Source organism: Acomys russatus, chromosome 15 (assembly GCF_903995435.1).
Source record: "Acomys russatus chromosome 15, mAcoRus1.1, whole genome shotgun sequence".
Taxonomy (NCBI): domain Eukaryota; kingdom Metazoa; phylum Chordata; class Mammalia; order Rodentia; family Muridae; genus Acomys; species Acomys russatus.
Genome location: NC_067151.1, coordinates 63612482 through 63632721, shown reverse-complemented (window position 1 = coordinate 63632721; position 20240 = coordinate 63612482). Strand labels below are relative to the sequence as shown.

Below are 20240 nucleotides of genomic sequence, written 5' to 3'. Positions count from 1 at the left end.
ATTTATGGGCACCCAGGCTATCTTGGTTATTGTGACTGGTTACACAATACACATGGACATGTGGGTATGTCTGTTCCATGATGACTTGTTGTCCCTTGGGTTGTTCTCAGAATAGTGAGGTCGCGACTTATGGTAGCTTTACAGAGACCCTCCCGATTTCCAATAGCGACTGGATCAAGTTCCCAGCAAGTTCCTTTTTCATATTCATGCCATCACTTTTTCCTTCCTTCCTTCCTTCCTCATCCCTCCTTCTTCTTCCCTTATCCTTCTCTCCTCCCCTTCTTCTTCTTTTCTTCTTCTCTCTCTCTCTCTCTCTCTCTCTCTCTCTCTCTCTCTCTCTCTCTCTCTCTCTCTCTCTCTCTCCCCACCCCTTCCTTCTTTATGCTGTAGCTCTGGTTGGCTTAAGCTTACAGACTCAGACTCAGCCCGGCCTCTGCCATCAGAGTGCCTGGATGAAAACCACGTGCTACCATGTCTGCCTGTTGCTTGTTTTGTTCATGGTATCAATGGTTATTGGAGTGAGATGCAATTAAGAGTTTTGATTTGCTAAAAGTTTTGAAATGGCCAACAATATTGAATATGTGTCTTACATTTATTGGCTGTTCATACTTGCTCATCTGTAAAAATGCCTGGTCAGTGAAATTGCCCCCTGTCAAATTCTGACTGGACTGTCAGTTCTTTTGATAGCCAATTGCTCCACTTTTCTGTATATCCCTTGTCAGATGAATAGCTGGCAAATCATTTCTTTCATACGTAGGCTGCTGTTTCACTGCTGTTTCCTTTGCTCTTTGGGAGCATATCAATTCTATGTAATTTAATTGATCCTATTTCCTCAGCTGTCAGCATTCTATTACCGCAAGGAAGTCGGTCAGTGTCGGGCTGATATTTGAAAACTGTTAACAAGAGGCTTGTTTGAGAAAGGTCTCACATAGCCCAGACTGGCTTCAGGCTGCTATGAGGCTGAGGATGGTCTTGGATCTGACCCTCCCAACTCTGCATCCAGTTCTGTATTACAGGCGTGTGCCGCTCCGCTCAGCTCATGTGCACTGGGGAGAAGGCTGCAAATGCCAGGCAAGCATTCTACCAGGTGAACCACAGCCCGGCTCGGTGCAGTCACATGCCTGTGCTGCACAGTTCTCACGGTGCTGCTGGGTAAAAGGCTGCCATCTGCCCCCAGTGTTTGGGTGCTGCTCTTGAGAGTCAGTCAGACGGCAGCAGCCATGTGCACTCATCTCTGCATCCTCAGCTTTTTAGTTTTATATTATTTGCTTTTTTATTAGTATGTTATTAGGTTTTATTTTCAAACATAAATTGACTTTGTAATCCTCTCCTCTCTCTTCCCTACCCCTTGTGCTCCCTGTACGTTCTGCCCTCAGTAGCCTCCTGTTCACATTCATGTCACATGTATCCTAACCCTTTCTCCAATTCCTCACCACCGCTTTTCCCCTTTCAGGGTACCTTTTCCAGCTTCTAGGCCTAGACCCTAATTCATACTCTCATTTGTACATTTATATGTATATCTGTCCACCCTACGTATAGGAACACTAAAAGCTACACGCTGCATTGTGCGTATGTACCACATTTTATCCTCTCATTGGTCGAAAGGATCTAGGCTGTTTCTATTTCCTTGCTCTTGTGACTGGAGCAAGACACATGGTTGTGCAGGTGTCTCTGTGTAGGATATGGACTTCTTTGGGCATATGCCAGGAGTAGCCTAGCTGGGTCATGTGTTAATACTATTTTGACTTTTGAGAAACCTGCAGGATAGTTTCCATAATGACTGTACCAGTTCACAGTCCCCCCAACAGTGGCTGTATGCTATCTTGTCTGTAGTATATGTTGAGGTCAGGTATTAAGATCTCCACCAGTGTTCTTTGAGGTCACGACTGCTCTGGCTGTGGTCTCTTGTGTCCACATAAAATTTTGGGTCATTTTTTTCTAGTTATGTAAAGAATGTCATTGTGCTTTCGATGGGAATTACATTGAATTTGTACATTTCTTTTGTTAATATAACCATATTCACAATTTAATTGTACCAATCCAGGAACATTGAATTTCTTTTCATTGTTTAGCTTTCTTTCTTTCTTTCTTTCTGGTATACTGAGTGAGTTGTTTTTCCTAATTTCATTCTCAGAAAGTTGAAGAGTGGCACACATAGAGCAGCTGCTGCCTTTTGTATGGTGACTTTGTGCCTTGTATATCTTACAGCTTCACAGGAAGGGCATGTCAGCTCTAAAAAGCTCTCTGGTGGAGGACTGAGTGTGTGTGTGTGTGTGTGTGTGTGTGTGTGTGTGTGTGTGTGTGTGTCTGTGTGTGCGTGTGCGCGCGCGCACGCATGCTCAAACACATGTATGTATGTGTGCTGGTGTGTGCATGTGTGTGTGTATGCGTGCCTGTGTGTATGTGTATGTTGGCCATAGATTGATGACAAGTGTCTTTCTCTATGGTCCTCCATCTTATGTTTTAAGACCAGCTCTTTTCTGGATCCAGGTAACTGGACAGCCAGAGAAACTGAGGGCTCAGGGACTGTCTCATGAGTGTGCTGGGGAGCTAAGTTCAGGTGCTCATGCTTTCATGGTAAGCATCTTCCCAACTAGGGCATCTCCACAGCCCCATGGACCTTCTGTTCTATTTACAGTGTCTTCTACTGTGTTGGCGCCATGGTGGTCATGTGGCTACTGCGGTGTGGTCTGAAGTTGGATATTATGGTTCCTTCAGCCTCATTCACTCTGCTTAGGTCTCCCATATGTCTTGGGGAGAAGGTTGGGGGTGTCAGTAGGATTGGTTTGGCTCTTTGGGGTCTTTTGTGCCTCCATGTGGACTTTAGGATTGACCACAGCTGTTACTCTAAAGCTTCTTTGTGGAGAGCATGGGTCCTCCCCCCTGAATAAATGCTCCTCGTTGTCCTCGGAAGCCAAGATGGCATAGACCAGTGCCTAAGCCCCCTGTACACAGACTCCATCTTTCTCTATTTTTCTTTTCATTGTCTCTTCACTGTGGGCTGAGAAGACCCACCTCTCATCTTCTCACCTCAGGAGTGCCCTTCCTCAACCTTCAGTGTGAAATCCTACCCAGCTTTCATGGTTCAGTTCCAATGCTTTGGATTATGCTACCCCAAAATCTACCTCATCTTGGAACTGCTGGAGCATGAGAAAAAGCCAGTACTGAAGATCCAAGGGTGCAGGATCTCCATGACTCAGGGCAACAACAGGGTAATTGAGAGGAGTCCTAGTGAGAACCCAGTTTTGATGGTGTAGCAGAAGCCAGAGGCCACCTGTGCAGACCTCTGGCCAGCAGCTGCCCCTACTTTCTTCCTGCGGCAGCAGACCTGGGCCACGTGGTGCTGTTTCACATCTTCAGGGACAGTGTTAGCTGAGGAAGGCGAGGAGGTTGCAATCACCCCTTTGTGAGGGGGACTTCCTGCTGAGTGGAGCTCATGACTTTATGAACCCCCTGAATGCATTTGGATGCCCCCCAGGTTTCCCTGACATGATCTGTTTACTACTTGTATTGTCCTTGGTTAGTGCAATAGTTTGATCAGACTCCCCTGGGACTCGATCCACCCATCACGATGTTCTTCTTGTAGGTTTCTAGGACCCTCTGGGTCCTTCTATTTCCCCATCTCCTATATTTATCTTACCTAGAGTCTCAGTGGGATGTCCTCACATCTGTCCCAATCTCCTGGTAAGTGAAGATGTTCATGGAACATGCCTTTTGGACTAGTGCCCAATTATAAGTGACTGAATAAATTAATTTTCAAAAATTAAATTAAGTTAAATAAAAAAAATGAATCTCTTCATCATCTTTTCTCAATCAGAGCACTAAAAGGCTGTGTGGAAATTTGGCATGCTGACAATGGTCATTGCTAGCTTTATAGTAAATATTAATGCTTGTTAAATATTTCCCATAACCACTGTGTTACTGAATAAGCAAATGCCTTTACTATCTTCATATGTGTTGTTTGCATAAATGAAAATGCTATTAAAAATTTTTAAATCTCATTTAAAAAAGAAACTGTGGAACATTTACACAATGGAATACTTTTCAGCATTTAAAAACAAGGAAACCTTGATAATTTCAGGCATATTGATGGAACTAGAAATAATCATTCTGAGCCATGTGGTGGTGGCACACACCTTTAATCCCAGCATTTAGAAGGCAGAGGCAGGCAGATCTGTGATTTCGAAGCCAGCCTGGTCTACAAAGTCAGTCTAGGACAGCAAAGGCTACACTGAGAAACTCTGTCTCCAAAAACCAAAAACCAAAAACAAACAAATGAACAAAAAAAGAAAATAAGAAGAAAAAAGAGAGAAACAACCATCCTGAATGAAATAACCCATACCCAGAAATGTATATATGGTATACACTCACTTAAAGTGGATATTAGCCCAACATAGGCATCTTCTGAGAGATTCCACACAGTGGGTGACAGGGACAGATCCTGGGACTCAAAGCTGGACTCCGGGCAGAGCACTGAAAGTTCTGGGGAAGAGCAGGGGTATGGAAGGACCTGGAGGACTCAGGAGCTCCACAGGGAGACAATCAAGGGCGGTGGCTCTGGAAACAGGGAACCCTCACAAACTGATCCACCAACCAAAGACAAAACACACAGATAACTTAGACCCCCTGGTCAGCGGTATCTGATGGGCAGCTGATTCTCCAAGTGGGGAGTGGGAAGGGAGGACTGCCACTGAGCCTCTGACATGCACTCTGGAGCCCACGATTTGATCACTGCCATTTGGTACGACATCCTTGTGGGCACACAGAGGAAGGGATGCAGACTATCCTGATGAGACCTGATAGGCTGTGACCAGACAGTGGGGTAGGAGGGCAACCCCTGTCAGAGGTCTAGGAGGGGGGAACAGGGCAGAAGAGGGAGGGAGGGTGGGAAGGTGGGAAGGTGGAAATGGGAAGATATGAGCAAGGGGACAACAATCAGGATGTTATGTGTGAATAAATTATAATAAATAAAAATAATTTTTAAAGATATTTTATTGTGTGCTACAAGAAAGCTGCTTGGTATGCAATTATTAAAGAGTGCCCCACAACCTAGGATAATAAGCTTCTGGAATGCCCATTTGAGAGAATTCTCTTTATGATCAGGTGAGTGCATTTGTATGCAGTCTGCTGGCATGCAAGTTGGGTCCTGTAAACACAGGGGCATGGGAATGAGTGTAGTCCTACACAATCAAGTTCAGAGATGTGAGTCACTGGATGCCGGGCAGCTGCTCTGTGATATCAGGCTAGATTATTCTATGCCTAGCAATTTTGAAACCCTGAACCATGGTGGCCAAAATTCCTGACAAGAATCAGCCTCCATTTTCTAGTCTGCTGCTAATAGCCTTCCAACCACAGAGCTATGTGAGCACCTCCTCTCCTACCTCCATTCCTCACATCCCCTGCAGGGACACAGTACTGCTTCTCAGTGATACAGTCTTTCATGGCGTGGGGGAAACACCTGTCACCTAGGCCTGCTCTACCCTGACAAACACAGAGGTGCCTGAGCGTCAGCAAGTGAGCTCAGCTTCCCTAGCAAGGACCTGCATTCCACTTCTTTCTTTCCCGCCATCTTTCTTCCAAACCAATGTACTGAGTCTTTCCTTCCTTGCCCTGGCAGCTTTGTAGCTTCTTTCAACCTCCTGAAAGTGTCTTACTATAACTTTCTTTAATTTTGACATTCTGTACATTGTCTAAAAGTCATCTTTCATGCTTGTGTGACAGGACAGTTCTCCATGAAGTGGAAACCTTTCCCATTTTTTGTTGTCTGTCTTGCCTTTCTTTCTTGCCTGATAGAGATCAGAGACATGAGTGAGTATGCTTGACAGACTGTTCTTTTTTTACATGCACATTTTCTTTTTTAGGACTCAAAAAGGGTTCAAGAAAGACAACCATCAAAGTGTCAGATGGAACAAGGCATGGAGAACATCACTGAGACCTCACACCCACACTCTGGGAAGGAGGACCACCCTGATACCCTGAGCCAGAAGGAATTCAAAGAGCTAGTGAGTAAGGATGTGGCCGACTCACCCAAGGCAAGGCTTGACGAGTGGAGGAGCAGTATGAAATCTGCAATAGTCAGGGGCCAACAATTCAGTCCTATAATTACTTTTCATGTGGATCAAGAAAGGGCTTAGAGAGATGGAGATGATGGGAGAGAGAAAAAAAGACCAGCCCCAACCCCAAAAGGTTGGAAAAAATTGGAATCTCACCTCCTGCTTCCCCAAGAACAGCAGCGTTTTGCCTCTGCCAAGGAAATCTGCTAAGAAAATGAGATGGAAATGAGTTCTATCTCATTTTTTCCCGAAGCTCAGTATCTGACTGTAGGTTTTGATTATTTTAAATCTACTTTTAAAAGCCACTTGGTCTAGAGAGATGGCTCAGAGGTTAAGAGCACTATCTTCTCTTCCAAAGGTGTTGAGTCCAAATCCCAGCAACCACATGCTGGCTCACAACCATCTATCATGAGATCTGGTGCCCTCCTCTGGTGAGAAGGTGTACATGCAGGCAGAACACTGTGTACACAATATCAATAAATAAATCTTTAAAAGCCCACTGACCTTAGATAGGAGAGAAAGAAGGTTCATAGGGACAGGGGAGGTAGACCTTTCTAGACTCAGTTCCTTGGGATGATTGTACTCTTTGTCATCAGGACTCCAGGAGCTAAGCTAAGCAGCAAACCAACAATCCAACAAGCACAACAGCAGAGCAAACCATAGCAGCAACCTCAAAGTATTCTCTGGAGCATTTCTCTCTAGGAGCATCTCAAAGCAAAGCGATACAAGGCAAAGAGGCCAAGAGGCATGAAGCGATGCCCTGTTTGGGGCCCATTTTATACCCTCCCAGAGCCCATACAGGATGTATTTTAGCTGGAAAAAAACCATGTCCCATATGAGGCAGTTCCCAGCTGACACAGATCATGTGCCCTCTCACAAGGAAGTTTCACATCCCATAGTTTGGATCAAAACAAAAACACGTTTTCACCCACTACATCTTTCTTTGTTTATTTATCTCCTTCAGCAGAAGAGAGGAGAGATCAGAACCAATCTCCACCAGGAGGCTCTGTGACTGGCAGGACTCTGGGGCATGAGGGGGGCGGGGGACAGTATGTGGGTGGCTCTGGCCTGGAGCCACGTCCTCCTGCTGAAGGAGACAAGAAGAACCCTCAAACCTGACCACACTGCTCTGCCACTAAGAGAACCCCGCCACTCTTTACACAGGTGGTCTGATGACAGGTGCAGAGAGGAAAATGAAGGCCACTGACTACTCTAAATGGCACAAAACTTTTGCCTTAAAGTGTGAGAGCTTCAAGCCAAGGAATGTAGTTGTGCACAGCTTGTGTGAGGCTCTAGATTCAGTTCCCAGACAAAAATATGATTTTTAATTGGGAGGGGAAAGAGAGTTATTATATTTATTTTTATTTAAAAAGAGCAACAAATGGATATAAAACAAGACAAAATGATATTTAATCAAACTTTTAAAAAACAACCCCTGCATTATATCCCTTTTATTAATCTTTCCTGTTTTCCTCTTACTCTCTGTTCCTTTTTTTTTTTTTTTTTTTTTTTTCAGAACATGGATAACACAGGCTTTTGTGTGCTTACTACAAATACCGAGGGGAGGGAGGGGAGGATTTCAGAGCACCATCATCATCCCAGCACCATCATCATCCCAGCACCATCATCATCCCAGCACCATCATCATCCCAGCACCATCATCATCCCAGCACCATCATCATCCCAGCACCATCATCATCCCAGCGGACCCATCCAGGGACACAGGCAGGCTCTGGGCAACAAGTGTTGGCACAGGTCTGCCTTGGCCTTGGAGGAGAGTGTGTTCCTGGCACTCAGGGTGACCTACGAATATAGTGACACAGGATTTTAGAGACATGGCTTCTGTTCTGGACAAGTCACCACAGCCAGCTCCCAGTGTCCAACCAAGAAATACCAGTGCTAAGAATAATGGCAGGATGGGACACTGAATAGCAGGGATTCCACAAACTTCTGCAAAAGGACTGAGGCCTTTCACTTGTTCATCCATTTCTCCAACAAATATCTATAATATCTACTAACATTTAGACACAGATCCTGAGCTAACATAGGCTACTTTGGTGACAAAGAAAATTCAATGGCTGCCCTGGAAAACTCACAATCCAGAAAAGAACCTACAAGTCTTCAAGGTCGCATTCACATATGCACTTATGCACAAGTGGACTGAGGGACTATACATGCAAAACTTGGGGGACATGGTTAGATGCCACCAGAGAGGACAAAGTCATCACAATACAGGAAATACACAAGGTAAAGCTTTGAAATGAGAGGACAGAGATGCTAATCCAAGGTGAGAGGTAAGGACAGACACCCAGCAGGAGGAAGAGCATCCTCAGATGAGACTGGGGCCTCCTTCAGTGCTTGAAGTGAGGCCACGTTTTGATGACATTGTATAATGCTTGTCCAGGGGACAGAGTGTTGGACACATCACTGTGGCCCATTAGAAGGTAGTTGGGGGTCAGGTACCCCTTGACCATGGCACAATGAATCAAGTCCTGGGCTGCTTCCAGTGCAGCTGCGTTGGGCGGGGAACCTGCAAAAAACAGCCAGATCATTGGTTGTAAGATCCCAGGGTGCCCAGAGCAGGTCAGAACATGCTCCCAAACCCACCCAGCCTACCAAGAAAGCAGTATATGTTACTACTGGTAGCCACTCTATAGACAGATAGAATGCCAGATCAAGGTTTTACGTGTCTTAATTCCAAAGTCTTCCTGACTCTAAACTGATGGTCCTGGATTTATAAATACAGCTCTGAGGAACTCTAATTGTTTGCCTACTGCAGAAACGCATCCTCACATTTCTCTACTGGAACTGTCTCAGTGCCCTAAAGAGCATCTGGCAAGGCCGGGACGTCTGGGAGAAGGCAATTATTGTTCCAAACAAACCCCAAAGCACAGATGTGACCGTGGATTATCTCATCCAGAATGTCAGAAGCAGCAAGGTTAGCAGGCCTTCCCCACAGAGTCAATGCCCTGCGTCTTCTCTCCTGTCTTTACCCCACTACGGCTCATCTTCAAACCAGCCAGAACAAGTAGCAGTGACAGTACCTCACATGACCAGAGATTCAAAACAATCACGTCCTAGCTCCAGTTACAAGCTCTGAGTAAATGAACTCCTTCAGTGCAGTCAGGAAGAATCCCTAAATCTCTGCTTTGGTGTATATGGCTGAGTTATCTATAATTGTTACCATGAGAACCAGAATAGGATAGCTTACAAAGAGGAACTGAGGTTACTCACAAAAACATTTCACTGTAGCAGAAAGAAGGGAATGGGGGAAAGAAAGAGTTAGAGAGAGGGTAAGGAGGGGGAGAGAGAGATCTAGAAAGAGGGAGGGAGAAAAGGGGAGTGAGAAAGAAAAAGAAAGAGGGAAGGAGAGAGATTTGAAAATTTGCAAAAGAAAGTGGCTTTAGAGAACCTATTCTCTCTGGAATCTAAGGGTCACCTCCAACCACGCTCATCTTAGATAAATATAAACACAACTCATCAGCATATGGTGCTTGAAGTGATGTCTAAGCCTCCAGTCTTTGCTGTCCAAATCAGACACTCACCTCAAACATAACACTGGGCCACGACTCCCCAGAACTTCCACTTACCTGTGAAGATGCCCATGACGGCGATGCTCAAAGCAATGTCATCGTACCCATCAGTGCAGGAGCCTTGGCTATTCCAGCCCACTCCCTCATAAACACCACCATCCTGGCCCACCAGGAAGCTGGAGACACAGGGGAGAGATGGAGATTAGCATGAAGGACAGGCACTCTGGGGCTGGCCCTTGCCTTCCTTCATTGGTTAAATTCATCTTTACTCAACGAAGCACAAACTTTCAGAACAAATAAAACAGTCTTCGTGAGTGGTATGCTAGTAAAAACATCTGGAGGGGAAAAAAAACAAAAAACAAAAACAACGGGACTCTAGAAGGGCCCAGGCTTAAAACACTTGCTAATCTCTGCAGGACTAAATTGCCACTGTAGCTGCTGTTAGGGCATAAATGGGTTAGCAGCAATGTTGGCTATTCATGCTGACTCAAGCAGCAGGAGAAGGCTTCCCTACTGTGCACTTCCTTTGTGTCTTTGTAAACTTTATATACTTTGAAAACTTTGTAAACCCTCAAGGTGGGGAGAGTGGCCAGGCCTCAGCCTGAGGAGTTCCAGCAGCCAGGCCTCTTCCCCACACCTCTCTAGCTGTCATAACATTTCCAGCCTCTGTAACTGTCACAAAGGTCACTCCTAGCTCCTTAATAGGACCCCTCCCAGATCATGCTAATTTTAGGTGGAGATTCTAAACAAGATTCCACCAATCCCTGAGCGTCCCACAGAAACCCAACAATCCCTGAACAGGAAGATCCACCAATCCCTGAGCTCCCCCAAGCTCAGGACCTGAAATCCCACCAATCCTCACCCTGAAAATCTCTGCCCTACAAAGCTCTACCCTTAAGAAATTCTATATAAGGTCATGTCTGCTGAGTTCCCTGATGCCCTCTCCTGGGAGCAGGGACAGACAACCCTAGATTTGTCCTTCCACACCTAGCCCCTCCCAATAAATCTCTTTTATGAGATTTGCTGCCTGGTGTGACTCTCTCTTCAGAAGAAGCCAAGAAGCAAAGAAGAGCAGGGCTGAGGCTCCTGAGCTCCTCGGCTCAGCTGGGGACCCTCTTCTGGGAGCTGCAACACTGAAAGGAGTCGGGGTGAGGCTCCTCAGCTTCTCAGCTGCAAGACCCCTGCCCAGGAGGCCTCTTCTCAGAGCTATGAGGTTCCTGGCTCCCATGTTTCAGGATGCCCTTTCACTGGGATGCTGTCCCGCCTCAGAGCTTGTGGTCCCTGGCCTTCTGGGTCCCAGGAAGCCTTCCCATCTGAGCAGGAAGGCCAACCAACTGACTCCCTGGTTTCCCAACATCTATAAGCTGCCTTTAATAGGTATATATTTTGAGGGCACGCTTGTGGCTGTGACTGTTCCTTCACTGTTCCTAAATAAGAGCATTTTGGATTGGATAAGAAGCCAGTGTAAGTACCTGTAGGTCTCTCATACGGTAAGTAATCAGTCAAAAATATCTCCCTTTCCCCTCCTGTTGAGAAATTCAGATTCTCCCACTGAATGGGAAAAAAAGACCATGTCCTTGGGATCACGTACTTATACCCAATGTCACATGTGTTTAGTCTATCCAAGAAGAAGGACTGGAGATCGCGGACCAGCAGGTGGCACTCATCAGACTGGCTGCATGTTCTCCCAGCAGTGTGAAGGATGATGGCATACTTTGCAGGGAGCGTCATCTTGGGGCAGTGGGACTCTCTTGCCCCCCAAGCCGACCGTGGAACAATGTGGGGGCAAGCTGTTGCAGCGTCAAACAACACAAACAAGCAACAAAACAGAGGATTCATTTTTGCCACCCCGTGCCAACCACATGGCTAATGAGGGCTTCTGTCATCCTCTGTGTGTCCAAAGTTCCCAGCTACCCTCAAACCCCCTCCCAGCCCTGACTGCGGTGTTCTGGAGCTTACTGATCCAGGCAGCAAACACAGAAGCTTTATTCTGGGAGCTTGTTTGGCAGACACTTAAAACCCATCAGATTCTGCCTGTATAAGGCAGTCCTCCATGTGGACAGGCAGCAACAGTCTCGAGAAGTGGCCAAACTGACTCAGGCCTCACAATGATAAGGACGGGTTTCTTCAAACTTCATTAAGACCAAGAAAAGGCCAATAGAACATACTGGTTTGTCTCAAATGCTTCAGGAACCCCTGACATCTAAGCTATGAGGAGGAATGCTGAGCCCCTGAGACTGGCTGAGCTGCCTGGAGGAGACACTCTCCAACTCGTCAAACTACCTGAAAATTGTGTAATGAGTTCCACATTTGAGAGTCGTCACCCAGGCTGGGGTGACCTTTTGGTGATGGGACTGCCTCATAAGTAACCCCTCACCCACACTCCTGTAATTAGCCCCAATCAAACTCATTGGTTCACAAAAATAAAGGAGAGAAAGAGAGGGAGGGGAAGGGAGGGAGAGGGAGGGGAGAGATGTGGGGCTAGAGAGTTGGCTCAGTGCCTAAGAGCACTTGTCCCTCTTGCAGAAGACCTGGGTTTGATTTCCAGAGTTCACATCATGACTTGAAATCATTTGTCATTGCAGTTCCGGGGGATCCAACATCCTCTTCCGGCTTCTATAGGCACCGGGCTCAAACGCGGTGCACATGTGTGTGTATGCAAGCACTCATACACATAAACAATAAAACAAATAAATCTAAAAACTCATTGGTTTCAGTGTCACTGCCTCTTAACCCAAAACAGTGTCTAACTTGTCTGAATTGTTTTAATTCCTCCTTTAATCTCGGTGTGACCTGTCAAGTTCTGTTGTTTTCTGTATTTATAAACGTGTGGTCGTGACTGAGCATGTGAATGAGGCCTGTGAATTAACGTAGCCTGTCCTTTTCTATTTTCTCTCCTAATCGTTTTCACCATCTACCATGCAGTGTGTTTTACCTGTTTACTTGTTCCTTACCTTTCTTCCTTCTCTGCCCTGAAGCTCTGTAACTAAAACGTCCTTGTACTTTGTGCCTTGGATCCAGTTTTTTTGCTGAAGACGCAGGTGTTGTGTGACTGCAAAAAGATCGTCCACGCAACACCACTCCTCCTGATGTCACTACAGCTAGTGGGGAGAGAGGCAGCCCGGAGGGTTCCTCTCAAGGTTTGCCAACACTAGCATTTCGGGAAGCTGGGTGACCACATGGCTACTGGGAAGACTGTGATAGAAACCCCAAGGGCCACGCCTGGTGACACTTAAGAATGCTACCATCCTGATATGTCGGACTGGAAGGGCTAGAAGGGGACAGGGTCTCACCTCTCTTCTGTCTTCCCTTCTGTGGAGGGGCCAGGCAGTCTTCACTTTTCACAAGAAGAGGCTGGATGTACTTGGATGACAGGTGGCCCTCCTTGACAGCATAGGAAATCAGGCCCCTCATGGCTGACAGAGCAACAGGGCTGGGGCTTCGGCCTGGAAAAGAGGGACTTGTGGGGATCCCAGTAGGGACTAGTGTCGGGGAGCAGCGGGAAGAAGCTGAGGTGACCTGACAAACCTTCATAGCTGCTAGAAAAGTCCCTAGGGACAGGCTGACCCCTAAAGTAAGAGAGGTGAGCACCAAGGACATGCTATAGCAGGGCTCTGAGTGGCTCAGAATGAAACCCTCCTCAGAGATGCGCCAAGACTTCACATATCCGCAGCCCCCATGCCCAAGAGAGCTTTAGGTAGCTCTGCCCAGTAAGCCCCGCTGCTCACACCAGTGTTTCCCTTTCTTTTTCTTTTTCTTTTTTTTTTTTTTTCCTTCCAGCACAAAGCTCTGAATCAGACACTGTTAGCAACTTCCCTGTTCATGAGTAAGAATTTGGGACCTGAAAGGTACACGTTTCAAATCCCAAACCAACAAATAAATCTATTAATCAAGCAGGCACTCTGGACCCAGTATGCTGTGGGCCAATAGAAACGGAGAAAGCAGACTCTGTTGTGACTCCTTCCCCATCATGTGTCACTTTGGGTTGACTGCTTCTCTGAAACTTGGGCTGCATGCTGTAGTAACAGGAAGGATGAGCTCTACCCGGACTATCCCAAAAGGTGCTGAGCAGGAAATAAGAAACTAACTGTACAAACGTGTTAGCAGAAATCAGCTCACAAACTCACAGGCATGGTTCTAGGGTTTTACCTTAGGGCATGGGCGGGGCAGGGGGAGATCGGAATCAATAGAATTGCAAGAAAATGGAAGACTGTCGCTAAAGGATGTGATGTCCCAGGAGTAGGTCGCCCTACACAAAACAAACTCCATGGGTCTGGCCCTGCTTTGAGTGTTTTATTTCATTTGTTTTCCTTGGATTTTTTTTCTTTTTCTTATTCTTTCCTATTTTGGGGGGGTTGTTTTTTTTTTTGTTTTGTTTTGTTTTGTTGAGAGAGAGAGAGAGAGAGAGAGAGAGAGAGAGAGAGCATGAGGTTGGGTAGATGGGTATCTGGGAGGAGTTGTAGGAGGGAAGAACATGATCAAAAATGAAAAATTAATAAACCTGTCAACTTGAGCAAATCTAGGAGACAGGCCTATGGGCATATTTCCTGAATGTGCTTACTGAGGTAGATGACCTGAGCTCATTCCTGGGATGCAGTCCTGGACTAAATACAGGAGAGGATGGGGTGAGCACCAGTGCCATCCTCCTGCTTCTAACTGCAGATGCAATAGGACCAGCCACTTCGTGCCCTTGACATGCCTCCCCCACTGTGATGAGTTATCCCCTCAAACGGTGAGCTAAAGTAAGCCATGCCTTCCTTAAGGTGGTTTCATCTGGTATTTGGTCACAGCAACAAGAAAAATACCTAATACAGAGGCATCAAGGCTTTTTTTTTTTTAATGGATAGAAAACCTAGCAGTGAAAGACGGACAGAGAGGACATGTGTCCTACAGCCACAGATCTGTCGTCCTGGAGAAAAGGTGTGATAGCCACTAACACACAAAGCACAGATCTACCTGAATACAGACAGAGCAATGGAAGCCACAGAGCCAGAGGGGCTCGCCCAGAGAAGCCTGGGAGTTCAAGGACGAAACGTGAGGAAACGGAGAAGAAAGCCACAGCAGAACATCACGTTGTGTGCTCTGGAAACCAAGGGGGAAGAAAACGCCTGGAGAAACTGGCTTTTCAGAGATGCCTGAGATGGCAGCAGAAAACCGGGGCAAAGCAGCTGAGGCGCCATTACCTTCCTGGGTGCCAAAGAAGGCAACGCCTAAAGAGATGTTGTTGTAGCCCCGGTCATGTGAGCCTTGGACATTCCAACCAACACCTTCGTATACTCTGCCATCATCCCCAACCAGGAAACTGTGGGCAGGAAACACAAGTTACTGACTCGCACTGACACACATTCCTGAGAGAGGAAACCACCTACCCAGGTTCAGAGGGGACAAGAGCTCAGGGAAGGCTCCCAAAAAAGCATCTGCACGGGTATCCCTGAGACAACAGAAAGACCAGGTCATGTGTCCTCATTCCTAATATTGAAAAGGACACACACACACACACACACACACACACACACACACACACACACACACAGCCCCTTCTCCCTCGCTATACCCGTTTTATATATAAGTCGCCCTAAATACTGAGAATGAAGAGGGGCTCTCAGTCATCTGCAGAAACTACAGTTGATTTAGCCATGCGATATCAGTCGCCATGGACCCCGTACATCCTTACCAATTGCTCTGCTACCTTCCACAAAAGGCACGCTGCCCGCATGATCTCTACAGGCTGCCTGTTTGTTTTCTCCCTGCTAGGGAACTCCCTACATAAATGCCCCATGTGAGACACAAACATAGTGGCAGGCGACGTGGTTACATGTTTGAGGAGTGATCCCAGAAGTCAAAAAGACACAGCAAGGAGAAAAAGACATAACGAAAAAAAAAAAATCCAACAGCGTAGTATGCCCCTGAGCTAGCTTGAGAGTGGACAACCAGCACTCAATTACCACCCACCTACCATGCCCTTCTGAGGAACTGTGTATATACGTTTTAGAGCCATCCTTCAGAAGGGCTGGGCTGATTAAGTTGCCCACCAATCTCTGTCCCCCAGGGGCCATTAACTCCCCTAAAGTATAGAGGCCTTTGAGAAAGCCTGGGGTGAGAAGGCAGAGGTGCTGTGGGCACTTGGGGCAAGAAGCTATTACCAAGCTCCAGACTGTTGACAACTGGCCAAAGCCAGCTAGGAGTCTCCTAGACCGCTGACTGTTGGGGTCATAGTTGGGATAACTGCCTCCTGGCCAAAGTCAGCTGGGAGTCTCCTAGAGCGCTGGCTGTTAGGGTCATAGCTGGGATAATTGCCTCCGTGAGATCAGAGCTGATACCTGCAGTGTGGTGAGGCCGCCTCGGACAGAGGCAGGTTGAGCCAGTTTAGCATCCGTGACTGTACATCCCCGGGATGCTGAGGAGCAGAAACAACCGCCCTCCCATGGGGAGATGGTGACTCTTGGTCTGCCCTACTCGGATGATGATGAGGGCACTCAGGCATAAGGAAGAATTCTGTAAACTATGATGGTGTCAGGCAAACCAAGATGTCCCAGACGCGTTCAGGAGATTTTTTTTTCCCCCTTCTGTGTCTCAGAGGCAAGAACTTCACAGAAAATTATGTCAGAATTTCATAAAGATTTTTCAGTGCCATATTCATTATAAAACCTACAGGACCACAGCCAAGAAGACAAGGAAAATAGGTGGAAAAGACTATCCAAATCATAACAGAGCGCAGCTTTGACCACGGGACTGGAGATCCAGGCCCAGCCACTTACCTGTAGGCCACATCACACCGGCTGCTGCGGATATGATAGGCCTGGAGTTCCCGGAGCTTCTGACTGCAGACGATCTGGTTGTGGCACTCTAGTCCAGGGATGTGGTGTACGACAAGGACATCCACTGGCCTGCTCAGCTTAGAGCCGCAGCCGATGGCTTGTGCCCCCCACTCCGCCCGGGAGACCGTGATGAGGGCATCTGTGGGGAGAGCATGCCGTGTCAATCAGTGCGTCTTCTGTTTACTACCTGAGCTGTACACGCTGTCTGCGCTGTGCTGGTGAAAACGTCCTAGGAGAGGTGTCAGCAGGAGGTCACGCCTTCCTGCTCGTTGCTGTATGTACACCTTGCAGACGCTCACCCCCAACACGGCTGAATTGACCGGGGAGTCTGGGTATTTTGCTCTTCCATCTCGGAAATCCCCACCATAAATGCACCTCTATTGGGAAGTAGGCCACTGTCATCCACTTGTCCCCACCCAGGCCTCATAGTGGTGCTGTGCACTCACTGGCAATTTCCTCTGTGACTTTCACTCTTCTTAAGGGGCCTCATCTCCTCCTCAGCCTAGGGGCGCTCACGAGACAGGGTCTTCACCTGCCCTTCACTCTCCAACCTGCTGAACTCAGGGATTGGGTCTGTGCCCTGCATAACTTGTTTCTCCCCTTTTGATATCATCCCGACACCCCAAAAGCATTTTTAAAAATGCACTCTGCTGGCCAGCAGCACTCTATAACGCAATGCTATCCACCCTGTCCCAGCTGGCTGTGCAGACCTCAGACGCGTTTCTGGTCACATAAGAAACCTTGCAGATCCCTAAGCCTCCTCACCATCACGGCCCAGCCTTCCTTTCTCGATGAGCTGGGAGATATTGCCAAGCAATTGCTGCAGCCCCTCAGACACCTGTTGACTTTGTGTTTTCTCCCAGGAGGAAACACCTGGAAAAAAAAAAAAAGTCGTCTTTTCATCTGTCTTCAAAGAATTCCAGAACCTTTGATAATAATTAGGTAACAGAGCACTAGCCAGAAACAGCTGCCCCCTCCACTACCTCTCTGCCTCCCTAAGCCCACAAGCCTCCTCTGGGTTGACCAGGGAACCACCTCTAACAGACGGTGGCATGGTTTTCTCTAATACTGTCTTCAAGTAATCCTCCAGGATAGTTCATGGCTACAAGGAGGGAGTTAGGCAAATCGAACCATTGTGAGCCATTTATAAACACACGGTTGGCACCAACAACCTGGAAATGTATTCAGGAACCTCAGAACCACAATATTCTCTTCCGTACATTTTGTGTATCCAGTGCAGCAGGAAGGAATAATTAGCACCGCCCTTCATGAATCAGGCAGTTCCTGCTCAGTGCTGGGGCTTTGGTCAAGCCCATACTCCCACCTGAAGGACTGTGAGAGATGTCACGGGGCGCTGACGTACATTATTGCTTCAAAGGAACATAGTTTTGTTGACAAGCACAAATCTAAGTTAGCTTAAATGCTGATTGGCATAATACTGATAGATACAATCATTGCTCCCGTCGATTGGTTCCTACTGCCAAGTGCAGAGTCAGCTGAGTGCGTTGCCTCATCTAGTCCTCAAATTTAAGAGGAAAGTAGCCTTCTCCAAATCTTCAGATGGAGAACTTAAGATGTAAATAATTTAACACTTACTGAAAACTTTTCCTTGCTTAGGGTAAAGAGTGACCCCCAGGTCTATGGACTCCAGAAATATCTTCTTACCTCCCAGGGAAGAGTGCGCATCTGGTCCAGAGAAAGAAAACTTACCCCATGTCGGGAGAACCAAGGCAGAGAAGACAAGAAGCCAGGGCACCATCCTCACGTGGTCCCAGGACACCGACACAGAGAATAAGCAGCCCTAGGAGGAACACTGACTGTTACCATGACTGCAGCAGCCCTAGGAGGAACACTGACTGTTACCATGACTGCAGCAGCCCTAGAAGGAACACTGACTGTTACCATGACTACAGCAGCCCTAGGAGGAACACTGACTGTTACCAGGACTGCACCAGGTGCCAATAACATGCCACCTGACTGTACGGAATGCTGTCTACCTACTGCCTTGCTGTAGGCCTCCTGAAGGCCAGCACCTGGCTAAGGCTCCCCTGGGGGCCCTGTACACAACTGGTGCACAATATTCTAGTACAGACCCCTAGCAGCTCTGTTTTACCGGTGCCTTCTCTGTGTGGGGTGGGAGGTGGGTGGGGTGAGGTAGATAGTTTCACAGGAAGTCTTAAACAGTCCTCGCCCAAATTCTGTATGTGCAGGAACAAAATTTAAGAATGCTCTGACTGAGAAAGCCACACTCACAATAAAGGTCTAGTGAGGACATTCCCTTTCCAGATGGGAACAAGACCAGATGCAGCCAACAGGGTGTAGGAGTTGGGAGACACCAGGTCTAGTTCTGGCACAGAAGACACCTGGTTTTAAAGACTGGTTTGGTAGAGTCTAGCACCTTCTGGAGATGGCTTCTCCTAAAGATCACACTCAAATAGGAATGGCTGAAACTGGAGAATGGTTCAGTTGCTGAAGTGTTTGCCATTTGAGAACGATAGATTCCTAAATCTCCAGCAGCCATGCCAGGGGGAAAAAAGTGGCTGAGTGTGAGTGTGGCTGTGCAAGTCAGTAATTCCAGTATTGTGAGATGGAGACAGGCAGATCCCTGGAGCTCACTGTTTAGCCAGCCTTGCCAAATCCATGGGCCCAGCCACTGAAAGACCCTGCCTCACAAAATAAAAAGACACCTGACGTGGACCTCTATCTTCTACATACACATGCACGCACAGAGGGGGAGGGGAAAAGGGAAGAGGCGGAGCAAGGAGATGGATGGGGGACACTGACATATATTATATTCATGCCATACAAACAAGCACATTTGTTTGTTCTCACACAAAACAAACAAAATGGAATTACCTGGAAGCCCTGTTCTACTCCCGGCCAGCAGCTCAGAGGACAGTCACTCACCACTCATTGTCTGGTGGTTCCCACCTGCAGCCTCGGTTCCTTGTACCTCCTCTAGGACCTCCTCTTCTTGCTCTCCCTGGCTCTAGGGTGCACCCTGTCTCCGAGGAAAGAGCACTCAGGCTCTGGCTTCCTCAAAAGAAGAGGCAAGGGCTCCCAAGGAAGATGGAGGACAGAGGTCTGAGACTCCAACTCAACTCAGTTCAGAACAGCGAAAGGAACTCAAGTGAGACCAGGCAGATTGAGAGCACGGGGACGCGCCCTGTGAATAAGCCTGGGTTCCTCCTCCCTGGGAAAGAACCCAGTTGCCACATCCTCCCTGCTCTCTTTCTTCAGCTCAGCCTTCAGAAAGCCCTTCCACCCTGGGCCCTGAGTGCCTGGTGGCTGTGTTTCTGACATCAGTGAACTTCTTGGCAATACTGATCTACTCCTCAAATCTGAAGGCCACCAGTTAAGGTCGCTTACCAGTTCTTACTGTGAAAGCCTTCCTGCCCAACGTCGCCAACAGAGGCAGGATAGAAGGAAAGAAATAGGAAGCCGTGCTCCCGGGAGGTTTACTGTGCCTAATTCTGACCCTGTAGCCTCTGTAGGCCCCAGCTTCCCTCCGTCTACACCACCTTCTGCATCACAATGTGACCCGTGAGAGGAAACAGTCTTCACCCACTTCTGCCTCACAGCCTAACAATGTTTTCCCTAACCAAGTTTCATGGTCAGAAGACTGATTAATCTTCAGAGGAAGCTTGACATGACAGTACGATTCCAGAATCTTCACAGGGAATATACAGCCTCTCAACAGAGAGGGCAGCCTTCAGAGACCCTAAGGAAATAGCCTTATGTAGAAAGATTGTCTCAAGAAAAAAAAAACCCCTTGTAAAGTGTTACCATAGCATCAATGACTCATTAAGGAAGAGTTGTTGCCTCCTAGACAAAAA

At 47.3% G+C, this 20240-nt stretch overlaps 2 protein-coding genes across 3 annotated transcripts in view; both read right to left on the bottom strand.

The window, feature by feature from the left end:
- Pglyrp3 (peptidoglycan recognition protein 3) overlaps positions 1-5442 on the bottom strand; it is a 70249-nt gene extending 64807 nt beyond the window's left edge. Inside the window, exons 1-2 of the mRNA XM_051156933.1 lie at positions 5382-5442; positions 3308-3372 (exon numbers count right to left, since the gene is read on the bottom strand). Coding sequence (XP_051012890.1) covers positions 3308-3372; positions 5382-5442 — 126 coding nt within the window. The remainder of the gene's footprint in view (positions 1-3307; positions 3373-5381) is intronic.
- A 2349-nt stretch (positions 5443-7791) lies between these two features.
- LOC127198956 (peptidoglycan recognition protein 4) lies at positions 7792-19366 on the bottom strand. Of its 2 annotated transcripts, XM_051156866.1 has the most exons (9): positions 19261-19366; positions 18115-18205; positions 17170-17277; positions 16345-16543; positions 14770-14888; positions 12880-13032; positions 11178-11376; positions 9644-9762; positions 7792-8583 (listed from the first exon to the last, which is right to left on the bottom strand). In XM_051156866.1, exons 2-9 carry the CDS (start codon positions 18161-18163, stop codon positions 8405-8407), a joined length of 1125 nt encoding a protein of 374 aa, XP_051012823.1. In that variant the 5' UTR covers positions 18164-18205; positions 19261-19366; the 3' UTR covers positions 7792-8404. The 2 variants fall into 2 exon arrangements, with proteins under 2 accessions (XP_051012823.1, XP_051012824.1); XM_051156867.1 differs by lacking the exon at positions 19261-19366 and having other exon boundaries at positions 16345-16554; positions 17187-17277; positions 18115-18266.
- Between the last annotated feature and the right edge of the window lie 874 nt (positions 19367-20240).